The sequence below is a fragment of the Zootoca vivipara genome, chromosome 1 (assembly GCF_965207765.1).
Source record: "Zootoca vivipara chromosome 1, rZooViv2.hap1.1, whole genome shotgun sequence".
Lineage (NCBI taxonomy): Eukaryota > Metazoa > Chordata > Lepidosauria > Squamata > Lacertidae > Zootoca > Zootoca vivipara.
In genome coordinates, this window is record NC_142582.1 from 60,720,030 (window position 1) to 60,739,115 (window position 19,086).

The following is a 19,086-nucleotide window of genomic DNA, read 5'->3' on the forward strand; positions in this document are numbered from 1 at the left end:
CTTTTTCTACAGTTTATTTAAGGCTGAAAATGCATTTGGGCGGGGGGAATTAAAAATTTAGCAGCCTAGCTTAGCTAATGAGACAACTCATTGTGCTACAATCCTGGTTTTCTTTCTAATATGTAGAAAGGTCAAGTTGACTAGGAGGTGACCTACACATGCAGTAGAATGATTCCTGGAATCTGGTTCAGACTGCAGTTGGGTCAATCTCAAGTTAAATGCTCTCCCTTTTTAAAAAAAGAAAAGACAGCAATGCCTACACATGGAAAACTAGTATGCCAGAGTTTGGTCTAGTCTTCCCTATGATATGCTAGTTTTCCATGTGAATGTAGCTTTATAAATGGAGCATTCAAAGCATGAGATCTCTCACCTGCACTCAGACAGGTATGGTCCATATTCTGCTGCATGTGTAGATCAATTCTACATCACATTGTTTCCAGTGTTCTCCGGGCAGGAAGAATCATTGCAGGAAAGTAAGTGAGTGAACAATGTGCCATGCTCAATGGCAAAGCCACAGCATAGTGCCAGCCCCTGATTGTAGGATGCCATATAAATAAATGTCAATGCCTCATTAATATCTATGGAAACATCTTTGTAATGTAAGAATTATTTCTAATTTTTCATCAGGAATCTAGAATATAAAAATACAAAAAAATTCAAATCTTACTTTAAAAAAATACCACAACCTTATATTTTATTGAAAATATTTCAATCAAATGAAATCAAATATAAAAAAGAAACAAAAAGTGCATAAAAGGGGGGGAAATCTAGAAGAAAAATTGCAATAGACATAGATTGTGTCTGGACAATATAATGACATTTGGAATGCATTTATCAAAAAAAGGTTATAAATAAATATTGGAATAATAATTTCACTTGTATACCTTTGTACTAGTCAAGGATGTACAAAAATACAAATCTTACATGAGAAGTATATGTGTTACAGTGGTACCTCGGGTTAAGAACTTAATTCATTCTGGAGGTCCGTCTTAACCTGAAATTCCTGTTGCCGCCACACCGCCACCATGTGATTTCTGTTCTCACCCTGAAGCAAAGTTCTTAACCTGAGGTACTATTTCTGGGTTAGCAGAGTCTGTAACCTGAGGCGTCTGTAACCTGAAGTGTCTGTAACCCAAGGTACCACTGTACCTTATTTTTTTCTCCACAATTTATCTGTTTATAGCAATCAGAGTCATCTGAGAAGAAGATGCCACATGGAGTTTTATATGCCACTGAGTAGGGGGGGGGGTTGTGGGGGGGAGGGGTACTACTGCAATCCTCCTCATGGTGAATAAACCATAGCCCATTTAGAGAATAATCAGGATACCAACATATTGGGCAACAAAAGCATAGTACGGTAATGGAATATAAGAGGAGCACAAATTCATCAGAAGGCAGAGTTTGGACACACAGAGAGATTCTTAAAACTAAAAGTCAGGAACATTGTAGGATTGCTAGGGGAGCCCTGATAATTGGCCACTGGAGCAAAGGAAATTTGCTTCTTTGGAAAGGGCACTGGCTGATGAAGTGTTAAGCTTGCCCAACATAGCCTGGAGATCCCTCTGGGTGGCTGTATACCCCTATGCAGATATTTGGTGGTGTTTAGGCATGCACAACAACACACTATAAATAACAGGCAAAGTAGCATTCAAAAAAGCCTTTCATCCCCAATAAATCAAAGACTCAAGTGGTTCGGCAGCATAAAAACACACCTCTTTAGCTTCATCCTAAATATGCCTAGCAACCTTTGTTTTTAACATATCCCTTCAAATAATCAGTGGGTGTTAAGATGATCCCCCTTAGAACAAAATAAAATCATAGGCACACATCTATTCATTTCCTGCCAGAGGGAAATGGGGAGGGGGGAACCCAATTTTTAAATGAAGAGGTCTTGGCTCAGTACCAAATGAGGGTTTAAAAATTCATGCCCGCCATAAGAATTTATATAGCTCTTGAATAATTTATATGCCTCACCAATAACAAGGAGCTTAATATCTAATAGAGATTATTTAATCAATAGAAAGCAGCACTAGGGGGAAAGTCCTGAAAGAATTTTGTAACAGTCTGGGTTGGACACTTTCAGTATGTTGAGTAGAAACGTACTGGGATTTCTCTCTTTCCCGCTCCCCCCAAAGAAAAATGCTGATTTAAGTGTAGAAGGGTGTTTGTTTCACTGTAACTCTCTTCCGCAGTTCCCCTTCATTCTGAACTAACCAGATCACTAGCTGTGCAAAACTATAGCTGCGAAATATAATGAGTTTCCTAATTACTGGTTGCATCAAAAGAAAAGAATACTTCATGCCTAAATATACTGAGGAAGGAAAAACTGCTCTTACGTGAGTGCTTGGCTTCTGACTTGGATCACTAATTTCACTCAAGACATGGGAGTCATGGTGCTGTTGACTGCTGAGTTTTGTCTCTGGTCATTCTTGTTTCCTAATTGCATATGGTGCCAGGAATTTATTTTGGGAGAACATGGGGCTACTTTTTATTTCCGGCATAGCACTTACTGCATGCATGTCTGAAGTTACGCCTCTGCAACTGTAAAAGGCAAACGGATTAAAGGAGCCAAGGAAGGGCAAATGGAGTTGACCCAAAGGTCTTCCTCCTACCATTTGCTGTATCTCAGGTATATATGGACAGCCATGATCAATCCTGTTCTATATACTTATTTAACAAGGCAGGCAGTAACAAAGTCCTCTGGGAAGCTTAAAGTATCAATCAAATTTTAATATAAATAACCAACAATAAAATAATTATATAACTCAAGCCTCAGAGACTAAAATCATTAAAGACACACATTCTAAAAATGTGTGTAGGTTTTAAAAGGTTAACCACAAAAAGGGTGAGCATCTCTTGGCATTCCACACCTGGGGTGGCCAACATAAAAAAGCCCTCTCCCTAGTAGCCACTTGCTGAATTTCACTTGGCAGAGGTACCCAGAGAATGGCCTCTGAGTATGATCTTAAGGTTTGTGTAAGTACTTATGCAAGGAGGCAAATTCTTGGGACCTGGTTCCAATCTGTTCCACTAAAAGTAAAAACTTGGACCCAAAGAAAGACTGACAAGCAGTGCAGATGGTGAATCACTGGTGTACAAAGTTCAGACTGTCCAGTCCCAGTTAACAATCTCATTGCCTAATTTGGGGCCAACTGAAGGCAACCACATGTGCAACATGTTGCAATAATCCAAACATGAGCTTGCCAGACCATGGCAAGCTTCTCTGTCTAGGTAGGGTCACAGCTGGTATATCACCCTAAAACGATTAAAGCCACTCTGAGGCACAGAGGACACCCATGCCTCTAGTGACAATTTTGGATCAGCAACCCCCACCACTACTCAAAAGCTCCCCTTTGTGTGACAAGTTGGCATATGTGTGTGACAAGTTGGCAGCTTTCCATTGGAGCTAATAGGGCATGGTTCTCTCCCTCTCACAACAACCCTGTGAGGTAGGCTAGGCTGAGAGCCATGCTCCATCTTCTCTTTGCCAGACACACTTTGGTTTTGGCCCTATCCACCACTGCTCTGTGGAAGGTTGATGATGAGAGAAAGGTGCCCTCAAGCTGAAAAATATGTCCCACCTCTCCTTTAGGGGTACAACTACCTCCAAAACAAGGTGAACACCACTCGCCTGGTCAGACAATACCACCATCTTGTCTGAACAAACTTCCGTTTATGGCTCCCATCTAGTCTATTATATGTCCAAGCACTTATTTAGTACACAGCTGCGTCAGTCCGTATTTCTAGCTGACCTTACCCAGCAATTTCACAGAGGATATTTGATACACCCCTGCCCTCTGGTTTAGTACTTAGCAAGGTGAATGTGCCCAAATGTTTATTTGTTCATCCCCACCCCACAATGATGAACATGTTATTGCGAAAATGTACAAATTACTGCTGGAATTTGGAATGCAAGAAGAGCAAGTTAAAGAATGTATGATTAAATGGGCAAAAAACTTTGGGTATAAAATACAGGTGGAACAGTGGGAACATATGTGGACCAAAGGGTTAAAATACACATTGTGTTATGCTTTAATAGTAAACTTTTATAAAATGATGTTTCGTTGATATTTTACTCCTGAGAAGTTATTTAGAATGTACTGTATAAAAATATGTGTTAGAAATTTAAAGAACATGAAGGGACATTTTACCGTGCTTGGTAGACATGTAAAAAAGCCCCCCCCCCCCGATACAAATACACACACACTGATATGGATAATTTTGAAGGTTAATTTTCAACTAAAGGCAGAACTCTTCCTGCTAGGGCTTATGGATCTACAATTAGAAAAAAGCTTATGGAACTTTGTTTCAATATATGATTATAATGGTGACACTTTTATATGCACAAAGATGGAAAGATTAATCATTACCAACAATGGAGGAATACGGTAGTTAAAATCAATGGACTTAGCTGAGATGGCAAAACTGACATGTTTAATCAGAGAAAAGTCATTGCTAACATTTACTAAAAAATGGAAACCTCCCATAGACTTTTTGTGTGAAAAAGAAAATGAACTAATGACATTTGGGTTTGAGGATTGAAGACAATGTTGTTCATAGGCACCGTCTATGCAGGGCCCAGGGTGCCTGGGCACCCACAATTTTTTATGAAGGGTCCGGGACCCTCAATATTCCACTGGGTGGTACACGCATGTCACAGGGATGTCCTGACATCAGATCAGCACACCTTATAGTGTGTGTGCATCATGTTGGCACACCCCACAGTGACGTCGGCATGCCCCAGGCACCTACTGTCGCAGGGGCAAGGCCTGATGTTGGTTTATAGAAAGTGGTTTTATTGGGTGTTATATTGGAGTGGCTGAGTTGAATAACATTTATGTACAGGCGAAGAATCAGAACTTCCTTCCTTCCTTCCTTCCTTCTCTTTTTCTTCTCCCCTTTATCCCTTCTTTATCTTTCTATCATGTATTTCTCTCTTCTTTTTCTTTTTGGTTTGTGTTTTTATTTAGATTAACATTTTGATTTTAAAAAATAATAGATAATAATCTTTCTATTCCTTTTTCCAAACTCCCCCCCAAAAGAAGTTCAACCCCACCTCACAAAAGTTTACAAGCCAGCCCAGCTACATATATATATATATATATATATATATATATATATATATATATAGGCATATTGATGATTAAAAATAAGTTAACTAGAGCTTCTCAGCCTGGTTGTCTTTAGTAAATTCTTACTCACTATGGCAAACAGGCAAATTACTATTTATAAGCTCGTAAACTCAGGTGCATAGGAACAGACCTAGAGGCCTTGTTCACTTGTAGCAGTAAACTATGATTAATTATCGTTACGTGCATGAGCCTCAGAGAGCCCAGCTACAGCTCTCACTCCCCTCTTCTCCTTTTGTGCAGCTGGGAGGAGAAATAAATTGTGATTCAGGGTTCACTTTCCATGATTTGTGGCTTGTTACATATGAACCAGGAAAACGTTTTAAAATAAACTCTAGTCAATGGCAAAACAATCCAACTTCAAACAAAATATAATTTATTTTAAATACTGATTCTTAATTCATTCATAATGACAAGCTGGGAATTGGGGAAAGGGCAAAGGAATTCCAAAATATGAATCCAAATTGCACAGGAGGAGGAGGAAGAGGAGGAAGAGTGAGGCACTTGAGGCTTTGCTCAGGCTCACTGAGGCTCGTTTGTTCAATGCTAAACTATTGTTTTGCATTGCATGCAAACCAGCCCAATGAGTAGGTCCCACTGAGGTCCAGCGCCAAGGGCCTTCTGGCAGTTCCCTTGTTGTGAGAAGCCAAGTTACAGGGAACCAGGTAGAGGGCCTTCTCGGTAGTGGCACCTGCCCTGTGGAACGCCCTCCCACCAGATGTCAAAGACAAAAACAACTACCAGACTTTTAGAAGACATCTGAAGGCAGCCCTGTGTAGGGAAGCTTTTAATGTTTAACAGACCATTGTATTTTAATATTTTGTTGGAATCTGCCCAGAGTGGCTGGGGAAACCCAGCCAGATGGGCATGGTATAAATAATAAATTAGTAGTAGTAGTACTTATTTCACATTTTATAGATGAAAACTGATGCAGCAATCCTATCACTGGCAGACCCCCTGCAGTAACTAAAGCCGTGCCATTTCCACTGGCTAGGGCAGAAAGCTGAGGGCTGTAAAATCCTCATATGTTGCAGTGCCAGCTCCAAGCTAAGGCAGATCAGGCTCCTCTCCATGCAACCACATCAATAATAATTGGGTTCAACTTGTTTTGGCAGAGGGGGCGACTACCTGAATCTCCCAGAAAACAAGAAAGGGAGAGTAATACAGGTTTGCTGGTATGTCTGTGGGTATATACAGAATACTCTGTTGTGTGCTGATAGCTAAATATTTTATGGAAACTGTAGAATTTGGGAACCTAGAATTCTAGAGTTTGCTTTCTTCCTGATGTTTCCAGATAATTCTGCAGTGGAGAATTTAGCCATCGCAGTGCTGCTGTTACAGCTTTCTGTGTCTTTTAAGATCAGCTCAGAGTTTCAGTATGTTCAGAAAAAGAATATCTAGCCTGGCTGCTAGTCTCTCTGATGTGATGATACCTAAAGGAGCCATTTGAGGTTAGGAGCTTGTTAGCTATTATTAGCAAGGAGGTGAATCTGTGATACAGATGGGAAAACAACAAAGCAAATAAGAACCAAATAAATAAAACTCCCCCCCCCCTTTTGCTGAAGGATCACTTGGTTGGTTCATATAATCGTTCCAATTTTCTCTGAAGGATAAAACCATTCTTCATATTGAGCACTTTGTTTATTTCCCCATGAACAGTTGAATCACATTCCCTTTAAGCTCCAAAGTTTTCCTTCATGTGGTTTTATCTCTGCCTTTCAGTGAGGACCCAGAGCATAGCTGCCAAGTTTTCCCTTTTCTCGCGAGGAAGCCTATTCAGCATAAGGGAAAATCCCTTAAAAAAGGGGATAACTTGGCAGCTATGACCCAGAGACATACCTTGGTCTCTTGGTGCTTTAAGCCAGTGCACTTTTTCCCCCTGGTGGAACGCAATGATACGCAGTACTGCTACCTTTTGGGGGGAAGGAGGTCGGAGAGCTTTTGGATCCTGTCAGAGTATCATGGCTCCTTCTCTAAGCCTGGGAAGCATTTGTCCAGCTTAGGGAAGGAGGTGCAATGCTCTGAAAGATCCTGGAGTCCTGCTGCCTCCTTCCCAAAGCAGGGCGGGGAAGCCTCTTCACCTGGGCGGCAGGTGGGTGGGTAGGCAAGGGAGTGTCGAACAGCTAACCCACCCTCACTGCCCAGTCTTGGTGTCAGGCCACCCCCTGCCCCATTCGCTGGGCCCTCCCCCTGGTTGCTGTTGAGTACCAGCAATTTTTTCTAGAAAGAAAGTGCTGCTTTGAGCCCTCATTATAGTGCATTTTGCTCATTTAAGCCCACCCCAAATAACATAATAGAAATAACTACAGGAAAGTCACAAGGTATTGCAAAATCAAAGTGGAACAAATAGAACTCTTTCCATTTGCTGCTTCCTATTCTCCCTATCTTCTGCTTGTGCTCCCTCCCATATACCCCTCAATTTTCTCCACTCACCCTCCTTCTCTTCATCTCATAACCTCCTTTCTTACTTCAACTTCTTTTTAACTCTTTTGTCAGCACTTTGGACTTAGGGAAGGAAGCAGCTAGCTGTTGATGAGCACTACTGAGCAGGGGCAGTGTGTCCTGTTTAGCCACCTGAGGAAAAATGGCAATGTGTTGCTCCCTGCCCCCATCCTCCTGCGGCCACTGGAATGCCTCCCCTTTTACCAGTGTCTAAAGTGGGTGCTTCAGCCCACCGCATTAGTGTTCTGGTTCCACCACGGAGTCTGAGTTTCCTGTGGCCGGCATTTCCTTTCTTGCAGCCACTACCCTGGTGGGAAAGGGCTAGCACCTGTGTGCTGACTTCCATTGCCACTTGCTAGGAACATTCCTGGGGTCATGAGAGCAGTGTAGAACTTCACACAGCCTGCAGTGGTTTTTTTGGGGGGGGGATGAGAGGGGGGGCCATTTTGGACAAAGGTTGGCATCTCTACGAATGATAGAGACCATATCAGATCCTGCCCAGCACCCCATTTGTCACCTTCCATGTGTTGCACATGAATGAACAAGGTGACCCCAAAATGACAAACATATTATTTTCTGTTCAGTGACTCAGATGCAAGCTCCTAAATACATTGAGTAAGCAGGATATGTTTTAATGTGCAAGAAACTGCAGAAAAGTTTCTAAAATATAACAAATGTGGACATAATTGATAGTCTTCTTCCATTCCAATTCTGGAAACACACAGTTCCTTCCCCAAAAAGATGGGAAAGCTGAGTCATGTGGACCAACTGTATTATTTAATTTCTGCCCCTGTAGTTTCAGTCAAAGACATCTGTCTATGTTTGTAATACTAACTGGGAAGGTATTTGCAGCTGCAATCCTAACCTATTGAACATAGTGGGGCTTACTTCCATGTAAAAACGCTCACAGATAGATGAACCAGCAAAGAAATGTCTATGAGATTAGTAAGAGTACTGAATAATCCTTAAAGCAGGAGGAAATCAAAATTAGCCATCTTGGCAATTGATTCTAAATCCCAGCAGGAACCTCTCCACCTTTGAGAACTGACCTGTAAAATGGATAATCAAAAAATGTGTGCACATACAATCTCTGCGAAAGCGTCTAGGTTCACAGTAATAAACTTGTAGTTAATAGCTGTAGTTAGAAGTATTTGGTAAATATGTTTATATTCCCATTCCATGGTGGGATTGAGTTTAATTCAATTCAAGAGCATGGAGCAGGAGTTGGGTACTAAAGTAAGGCTGTTTAATCAAAGCCATCTGGTGGAGGCAATCTTGAAGGGAATTGATTGAATGCGAAGGAATAGCTTCTGTTAGTGTCTCTGGTGCACTAGTAATTTAGAGCCAGAGTATTTGAGATGTTGCATTACACAGAAAACCTCCTTTGTGTATCAGCTCTTGCACCTTGAGCATTGCTTAACAAACAAGTCTGCCACTCTCCTCATGTTAGCAGAGCTGTTAGCACAGAATACATTGTCTCTGTGCTCCTCTTGCTTCCCCTGACGAGACAAGAGCACCAATCTTTTAAAAATGTCTTACTCCATTTGTTTCCATTACTGTCTCTGACGCTTCTGGGTGGTGAACAAAAATAAATAACCCTCTGAATTATCTCTGCCCCTCAGTTTGTTTTACTTTTCATTCAAGATGTTGATGCTGCATATTGAGGCATTTTTAATAAGTGAAAGTTGATAAATAAATAAATTTGCTGCGCTGTTCCTACTGTGGGTAAGAAAAATGCTAGACTTGTAATTTTCTGAGCTTGAAGTCTGTGTAATGGAGGGCATCTGTCTGCATGTCTACACATCTTTATAAATGAATGGTGTTGTATCTAAATTAGTATTATACCTTAAGCTACATACAGTTTTGTCCTACGGCTTTACCCTGTCCAAAACATCAGCTGTCCACAGCAGAAGGAATGAGTTATCCAAGTCCCTAATTAGAAAGCTAATTTTGGACATACCACTAGATTTGCCAGATGTCACTAGATCGAGACTTGGACAATAACCTGTTCCCTACAGAGTTTCATAGCAGAAAAATGAATCAAACACCACATTGTCCAAGCATGGTATTCTAGGCCCATCTTATACCATAGATGCTATTAAAAAGGGGGGTTATAACTAAAGATCCTGGGGTCACTTCTGCATAGTGTGCACCCAGGACAGGAATTATTTCCCATGATGACAGCATGGGAATCTGAGAACGGTTTGGTACCACTTGTATCTAAGCCCCATTTGACTAGTGGGGACTATTGGCTTGGTTTAGCTTCACATAGCAAACCTTTGGTTTCATAGTATCTGATTGTGATGGAAACTGATCACATAGTTCCTTTAAGCAGATAGAGACACACTCTTGATATCTATCATAGTTTGATGTTTTCCTGAAAGATGGTTCTAAAATTAAGCGAATAATTTAGAGGTTAGACCATGCATAAGGTCCCTGGTGTGATCTCCAGAATCTGTAGTCAAAAGATAGCAGACATTGGGGAGCTGCTAGCAGAACAGAAAGTGCCAGACTTGGCAGACCAGATATCTAACTCTATCAAACAGCAATTGCCCCATTATCCCTTTTAATGTTGTTTTTAAAAATTGATTGTGATGCATCACCATCCTTATACAATAACACACAAATGAAGGTATTTCCAATAAGGAAAAAAAATGTTATCACAATGAACACCATGATACCCTATACATTTTAATCAAGTAAGTTTGAATGGATATATTTCCAGGTTAATATGCAAAGGATGACAGTGCACAAGAGTTTCCATTATTTGCTTTTACCTGATTCTTCTTCATTCCATATTTCATGAAAAGAAGTGATTTTCTACCATGCTTTAACTCCTACATTACTTGTTAATTTTTTTGAGTCAGAACTATCCCGATACTTTTGTTGTTCTTCACTCGTGAACTTTGTCTTCCATATGATTTTTTTTTGCATCTAATCATTTATTTATACTTTTTATATTTGGGTGTTTTTATCCTGCCTTTCAATGATAAAATCAAACTCTAGTGGCTTATAAATGAAAATGAAAATCTCAAAAATTAAAAAGCAAAACAATCTGCATATATGGTACATTGTATATAATAATCTTGCAGTTACCAAATATTAAAAACGTCCTGGTAATTCTTTATTCTTTTCCTTAATTGCCTCTTGTGTAAGTCAGTTCTGATGGGATTAAATTTACAGAAGAATCCATGCTTTTCAGAGCACCTCAAAACAAAACAAAACAACTGCAAATGTTTTATTAGTCACCTACTTCTAAGTCTGAAAGTTGGAAATTTGCTGCCACATGATCATTTTTTAGCATGCAAACAATTTTACTGCTAATGTGGTTGCAATTCGGAACTTCATGTCACTGCATATAGAGTTTAAATGTGCAGAGAGGCATGGGGAGAGAAGAGAGGGCAGCGAAGTTCCACTGTGTACCTAAAAGTCATTGCTCTATCTACGGTAGCAGATACTGCCCCATAGGTAGATCCATGGTCCTTTTAGGCAGAATGTATCTTTAAGCATTGGAGACCAATTAAAAAGGATACTGAGAGCAATGAAGTCATCTGTTCTTGTTGTTTTTAAGCCTATATTCCAAGAGATATCTAAGAACTCCAGACATTCAATTGCAGCTAAAAACGTACTACAAAGGCACTAACTTTCACATTGTCTCACTTTGCTCCCTCTAGAGAAAGTTGCTTATTGGTTATTATGCAAGCATTTATGCATGGGTGTGTATGTTTCAAACATCTGCTTGATCGCATATAAACAAATGTATTTTTCCTTTCTGGTTTTAGATATTTGGTGCTAGAACATGTCTCTGGTGGAGAGCTCTTTGACTATCTTGTAAAGAAAGGAAGATTAACGCCAAAAGAAGCCAGGAAGTTTTTCAGACAAATCATCTCCGCTTTAGACTTCTGTCATAGTCATTCAATCTGGTGAGTAAAGCTGCATAAGGTACATGACATACAAGTGGTACCTTCAAGAAAAGGTGGCAGCGTATCCTTACCCAGCAATAGTATTGCTTCTGATCAAGCAGCCAACCCGCTATGTCCTCCTCCAGGGCGCTACCCGGTATAAGCAGACACTCAAAGCTCTGTGGCTGCTTAAGGCCACTCAACATTCTCATTGTGCTGTTTTGCAGGGCAGATACGTCTTTGGGAGGGGTATTTAAAACTTTTGCTTTACTTCTGCATACCTCCAAATTTGTCCGTCATGATAATACCCTCCTCTTGTTCTCAGTGGGCCTGTTTTGGTTCCAGTTTTTTCAGGGCTCAACCACCTGAGTTTGCTGTTACAGGGACTGAAAATGTTATATTATATTTATGGCATAATATACCGTATGATGTTTATGGTGTAAGATTATCTAGCAGGTCAGCCTCTAGGTCATTGAAAGCTCTTTGGCTTTTTACAAGCCATTAGCTAGTCAATGGTAAGGCTTGGAATCTCCTGTACTGTGTGCATGCAGCTGCCAGCCCCTATTACTATCTAGATATGCTGATAACACACGTGCTTTCACTGAAGGCTGTCCATGGCCTTTCTTTGGTCGCGTTCAGTAATATGCAGTATGATGAGTGGCTCATATCTGATTAAACCCTTTTTCCCCATGGTGAGCTTGAAGACAGGGAGACACCTACTGTCACATTCATTTACAGTGAACACTTTAACTGGGGAAAATCAAAGCCCAGTGGAATCGGCAGCTTAATTTATAAGGATCTTGGGGGCATTTGCCAATAAATAAGAATAATATGTGTCATATTGTGCCCTCTCCCTGAAGAAACCTGGGACAATTACCAATTCAACAAACTCATTTTATGGCATCCTTGGGTTATAGAAAACCTTCTGGTGTTTGGCAGCCTTGCCTAGACCCCTTCTGGGCATTTGATTCACTATCCCCTTTAATTTCTTTTCCAGTAGGGAGTAATTTTCTTTTATCAGTCTGTTATTGATACCCACTTGGATGATTTAATTGTTGAGTGTGGTTTAACCTGTTAACTTGCAGGCCATGTTTTAAATTGAACCAGTTTCCACTTAGGGCTTTAACAAGTTTGAGTAATTTTTAAATTACACTGAAATTGAGTTTTTGCCACCAATTGGAATGCAAAGTTTCTGTTCAGCTACTGACCCATAACCATACATTTATTTCTCAGTAATGTTGTTTCCTAAGATTTGATTGGCTGTGAACGGTGATTTACATAATGGATGTAAGGCTCTTTTTCAGTACAGATGGCATTAAGATCCTTAAATCTGATAGGGTAAAGACTACAGCAAGATGAAGAGTGTGCATTGCATAACCACTGCTGATGCCTTGTAATAAATGTGCAGTGATTATGAAGACACTCCTTGAATGACTACAGTCCTGATATACCCATAACAAAAAGGGGAGCCCCATTGTCTTAAAGGCAGACTTCTATATAGACAGGCTGCATCTTTCTTTTGGCAGGGAAAGAAAATAAAGCATATGTAGAATGTAAAGCTTGTACAGCTTATTGTTGAGTTGATGTACAGCACAACCTTGTGCATCGTTATTCGGAAGCAAATATTGTAGTGCAGCTTACTCCAAAATGTGCACTGGATTGCAACACTAATCTGTAGCTGAGCTGCAACATCTACATGTGGGGTGGGCTGAGGAAGAAGAGGATCTGAGTGCAGCTTTTGATGTATATCTGGAAGTTGTGTTTGTGTTTAAACTGTACCACTTTGAAATAGAGTGGTTTTCACCCAAACTTAAGATACGTAAGTGAGTGATGACAGAAAAGTTGCCCTTCTATCATGATTTTCCTTTCTGATCGATCCCTGTGTCCTCAGCTCATTTTCTTTCAATGCTTTGGTCTGCCCAGCCAAAATTATTTTCCTCCAGGTTTGTGTTATAATACAGGGCTGCTTACACATTTGCATAAAGCTACAGCATGATTTTTGTACAGTTGCACATTCCTCCATGAGATTGGGGAGAGTGAGAGTAAAAGGGCATTCTTTGGGGTGTTTCAGGCAAGCGAGTCATGTGCAGAGGAAGCATAGGAGAGGCAGACTTTTTCTGATAAAGAATATCCTATTGATTTCGGAGCACAGGGTTTGCTTCTTAAAAAGCAACAAGGAGTAGTTTCCTGACTGTCTAGAGGTATTGCATGCATTGTGAATCCACACCACACAAGCTTTGGGTTGCACTAAGCTACAAGTGTAGACTAGCTAGCTCACAGAAAAGAGTGGTGACAGGTTATGGGGTAGATTGAATGCCAAGTCCAGAGAAAATAGGCAAGTAGCACAGATGGGTTTATAACAGTCAACAGAGCACAAGGGAGAGCTGACGGAAATCAATAACAGCTTGAGGGTCCAATCTGAAACTCATTAAAATTAATGGAGAGAGTCCCACTTACTTTGGTAGCCGCTGGATCAGGCCGAGAGATTTTTCCTTATTAAACTATATGACCAAACTCATAAGTCCTTTAGACTGATACTTCATCAGTCCACCAGACACTTACAGTTCCACGGTTAACAAATGGCCTGCAGGTTATTACTTACATGATCAAAGGTGCCTTAGTTTAATAAGCCATGGGGTTGTTGTTGTTTTTTCAAGTTGTTGCTTGGCAGAGGTGGTACAGTTGAGTTGAGAGTAATGGGGTTTGACCTTGGAGATCTAAGTCAACTTGCCCTATGGCCCAGGCCAGCCCTCTCCACTCTCCACCCTCCTTCCAGTTTTGAACAGAAAAATATTCTAGCCATGTTCTCATATGGTCTTGTACTAGAACAGGACGGAACATGGATGTGAACCCAATTACAGGTTGAACAATCTAGTCACCTGTACCCTGCCACAGAAGCTGAGCTGGAACATTGCCGTCCACTCCTAGGATCTGCTGCACTTTCCTGTCAACTCTTAAGTCTGATTGGAGCAGTTTTCAAGGAAATAGATTCTGTCTTGCAGTCATTGGGTTGGTGAGGGAAAACTCTTTTTGTTGCAACCTTAACTATTTGTGTTATTCTGTCACCTGGTATGGTCACTGTATGAGAGCCTTGCAGTTCCCAGGGTGGTGCTGGTCATGACACTTCATAATGAAAAACTGGAAATAGACAGTTTGGTTGGCAGGGAGCGAGGATTAGTTTGGGAGAGGGGCATTATAATTTGCGGTTTTAAATGGTGAAATCTGACCTTGTCCTGTCAGGGGCTGGCAAGATGACAAATCTTCTACTCTGCTTGGTTATCCAGTCATGGCCATGCTGAAAATGAAGACTTCTTCTTTGGATAATGGCTGGGCAAGGCTGCTTGTAACCCATAGATAATATTTGCTTTCTCCAGCAACTCATGCTAACCTCCTCTTTTCCCATGAATTCCAGAAGTGGGCAAATACAGAGGAATCTGAGAAATTCCCTCTAGGGCTATTTCACATTCCCTTTTCACAGCTTTGTATTTTTAATGACCCAGGATGGAATCCTGTCTCTGAGGATTTGAAAGCTTTCCCTTCCCTTGGACAGCCACCCAATCTTAAACCCAATCCCTACAGACAGCCACCCAATCTTAAACAACTCCTCACCCACAATAATACAATCACCAGACTTAACATGGACACTGGTACCAGAGCCTGCAATAAACCCAGATGCCAACTTTGCTGCCACATACACCCAGACAACACCATTACTGGCCCCAACAACATCCAACATACCATCTCAGGACTATTTAATTGCTCATCTTCTAACATTGTGTATGCCATCAAATGCCAACAGTGCCCTTCAGCTCTCTATATTGGACAAACAGGCCAAACCCTACACCAAAGGATAAATGGACATAAATCTGACATCAGGAACCAGAAGACAGAAAAACCAGTGGGAGAACACTTCAATCTCCCAGGACATTCTATACAAGATGTCAAAGTAGCTGTCTTACTACAAAAGAATTTCAGAAATAGACTGGAAAGAGAAGTTGCTGAATTGCAACTTATCACCAAGCTCAAAACCATGGAGGGACCTGGTTTGAACAGAGATATCGGATTCTTATCTCATTATACATGATAAGCGATCTTCAGCCATCTCAACCCTTGCTTTTTCATGCAAAACCATTTGCAGTCGTTTGCGGTCATCAACAGCTATCAGTCAGTCAATCACCCATTTCCACCACCCTTCTGAGTGATCCCCCCTCCCCATCCCCACCCCTCCCCACCCCTTCTCTACATAAGTGCCTGGAAACTTCCATTTCACTGTATCTGAAGAAGTGTGCATGCACACGAAAGCTCATACCAAAATAAAAACTTAGTTGGTCTTTAAGGTGCTACTGAAGGAATTTTTTTTATTTTACTTGGTAACAAAGTCCATGGATTTTAGGATATATGCAAAAACCATTTTTATTTGCTGAAAGATTTGACAGGAAGCAGGTCAGCTTAAGAGTGCAGTGCAGTGGTGTGTGTGTGGTGTGTGTGTGTGTGTGTGTGTGTGTGTGTGTGTGTGTGTGTGTGTAATTTGCTGCAAAGTAAATAAACCAGGCCCTCAATACTCCTGTGTGTATGTCACTCCTCAATCTGTCTAGCATGGCAGACAGGTATTGTATTCCTAATTTTTTCTGCCTGAGGTGTAAGTAGCATTGCTTATTTGAGTGAAAGAAGCAACAGGAGGCTGGTGACAGGCATTCCCCCCCACACACACACACACCTGAAAAGGAGATTTAAAAGGGGGCTCAGTGCTTGCAGTATATATATGCTCACCCTATTTCTGCTGTTGGTCAACAAAGTTTGCAGGGGTTTGTGCTGCTTCAAAAATCTGACCAGAGATAACAGTGGGACAAAATGAATATGTGTGCAGCATAGGAAGGGGTGTGAGAGAGAGAGTGCACTTGCAGACTGTGTTCTCTTGGTCACACCCCATTGGCAAATGTTAAATTGGCAAAACAGCTTATCCACTCATGGTTGGGTCAATGAAAAGTTTTTTGTTTTGTTTTTAAAGTTTTCTGACTTTTCCCCCAAGTGAGCTTATTCTTTCAATTAAAAAAATTATACCAGCAACATCAGAAATCAGTAGGATCAGCATAATGATGATAACCATTTAATCTAAAGGCTTCCTGAAACAAGAAGTTATTTGCCCACTCCTGATTTTTTTTTAAAAAAAATAATATTTATATTGTATTGAAGTGACTTCAATTAAAAGAAATAAAGTGATGCAGAAAAAAATAAGGAAAAGTGAAGGGGGAACGACAAGAAAGACACACACAATCAATCCATTGATTAAAGGGTATCATATCTATATTTTTCTAGTTCATCAATATCAATCTATTGGCCCCCATTAGGGCACGCAAAGTCCATTTTTGTTGTCCCATTGATAATTTCCACACTGCAGGTATATAGTTCAACAGAATATTTTTCCCTGAAAGATTTTACTTTTCCTGCGCAGTCATTGTTACACAGTCCAGCACTTTCTCACAAAACGTATAGAACACTGTACAAACATATGTTTCAGGGAGGCATTGTCCTTGCCACAACTCCAACACTGAGCTATCTTAGCTAACCCTTTTATATATATATACAACTGTAAAGGAGTCCCATAAACTCAAAATATTATTTTCTGTTGTATAAGTCTTAATTTTAAACCCAGTGACACCTTGGGTATTGAGGCTGAAACATTTCCCCACTGTCTGGGAAAGCATGTAACATTGCAAGCTTGTAGCATTAGTTGCAGCTTGTAACATTAGGGTACCTAGTGCGCTTTTATCTTCAGCTGCTGTGTTCATGTGCAGTTATTTGAACATGGGGGATCCTTGGGGAAATGGCTTGACCAGGAGACTTGAGAGATCAAATCTGGAGCTAACAGAAATATCCTCTGTCTTTGGATCAGCTTGCCAAGAGAGCAATTCGTGGGTTACAAGGGTGAGAGAATTGCCTGTAATTCCCAAGCAAGGCCTTCCTCACTACAGAAAGCACAGCAAATGAGGCCCAAAGTGACTTTACTCCTGTGATTGATTGCGTTGCCACAGTATGGTTGCCCAAGACTTTGAAGCATCCAGAGGTCAAAAACAGGCACGTCCAGTTTTGCATGCTGACAACCCAGTGCGTGCTGGTCTGTCATTCAAGCACTGGCCCAAATTACTTTGAAATGAAAGCATTTAAAGGAACAATGCACATACATATCCAACATTGGTTGTTCACCTGGAAAACCATATTTTTCCTGGCCCATTGGATCAGCATCTTGTTTTAAAAACACTGCCCATCCTTGGGAGATAAGCATCCCTTTAGGTGAGTCACTGGCGGGGAGAAGCCAGAGCTCTTTGAGTTTCCTTTGCATCGCTCTGAGGATAGTGTAGGAACACTTCAGGTAGCTGAGCTGACAGGGAATGGTGTTTTAGAGCCTGAGGGAGCTCTGTGAGGGAGGAGGAGCCCCAGTTTTAGATTTCCTCAGAAGGCATTCCCTCTTGTGAGAAAAGAAGTAAAAACTCCACACAGCACTAAGAGGAGTCTGCATGGAAGAGCAGGGAGAACAGCTAAAGGAGTCATGATTGGCTGGCTGTGACATCATCAAGCAGCACAGTGATTGGTCCTGCTTCTGTTTGTGTGAGTGTGTTGGCTTTTCCCTTCTGGTTTTGCAGTGCTGACAAAAGTATGATTACAGGAAAGGCCCCATGGCAAACCTGATTAGGCTTCAGTGGTAATAAATAATGCCAATTATTCCATAGGGGAGGGAGAACATTGAAAGGAATTTCCCTCTGGTAATGAGTTGCAGGATTCTGTTTTCATCTTATTTCTATTTGGGTTATGAGAGGTTATTAGGGGGGAGCACTTGGAGAGGGTGATCCAGGATTTTGCATGAATATTGATAAATGACAATTACTTGAGCCTCTTCCCTTTCCATCGCCTGAGGCCATGTCTGCTGAGATATACAGGCGGGACTCTTAGTAATCTTTGTGTATGTGTTCATGGGGGGGCAAACGAAAAAGGAATAAGAGCTGTGTTTGCATCCTTCGCACTAAAAAGAGGGGGCTGATTTAGAAGCCATATGTCAGGGTACTACAGTAGCAAAACGAAAAGAGCTGCTTTTGATTCTGCAAGCTGTAACATTGTAAAAGGCCACTGCGTATGCACATACCTTTTATTAAAAGAGAATTCAGACTTTTGAGTCAAAGAGTCTGAGATGTTCACAAAATGTTAAGCATCGTTGAGAAACAGACTTAAGGCAGTTCCACTACATGGAACAAAGGCCAGTCTCCATGTAACACAAGGTGCTTGGCTCCACACACCCCTTCCAACATTCTGCAGACATTTATCAATTGACTACCACTACAAGATGGTTTCTCTCATTGAGACCACATCATCTGCTCAGAACATCACAGATCAGTAGGCTATGGAAGCAGGCTATGGAAGCAGAAAACATCTTTTTTTTTGTTATCTTTATTTATTTATATTGTATTAACACCCCTGAATGGTTTACAATAAATCTTCAAATTATCATAAAAAACCCAGTTAATAACAAGTGATTTAAAACATTTAAAAGATAATTAAAATGAACTGTAAAAGATTAAAGCACATCAACATCTATGTGTCTGAATAGACCTTTCTAAACA

At 40.8% G+C, this 19,086-nt stretch overlaps 1 protein-coding gene across 1 annotated transcript in view; it reads left to right on the forward strand.

The window, feature by feature from the left end:
• Nucleotides 1-19,086, forward strand: part of BRSK2 (BR serine/threonine kinase 2) — a 377,628-nt gene that overhangs the window by 263,817 nt on the left and 94,725 nt on the right. Inside the window, exon 4 of the mRNA XM_088666107.1 lies at nt 11,354-11,494. Within this exon, the coding sequence (XP_088522233.1) occupies nt 11,354-11,494 (141 nt within the window). The remainder of the gene's footprint in view (nt 1-11,353; nt 11,495-19,086) is intronic.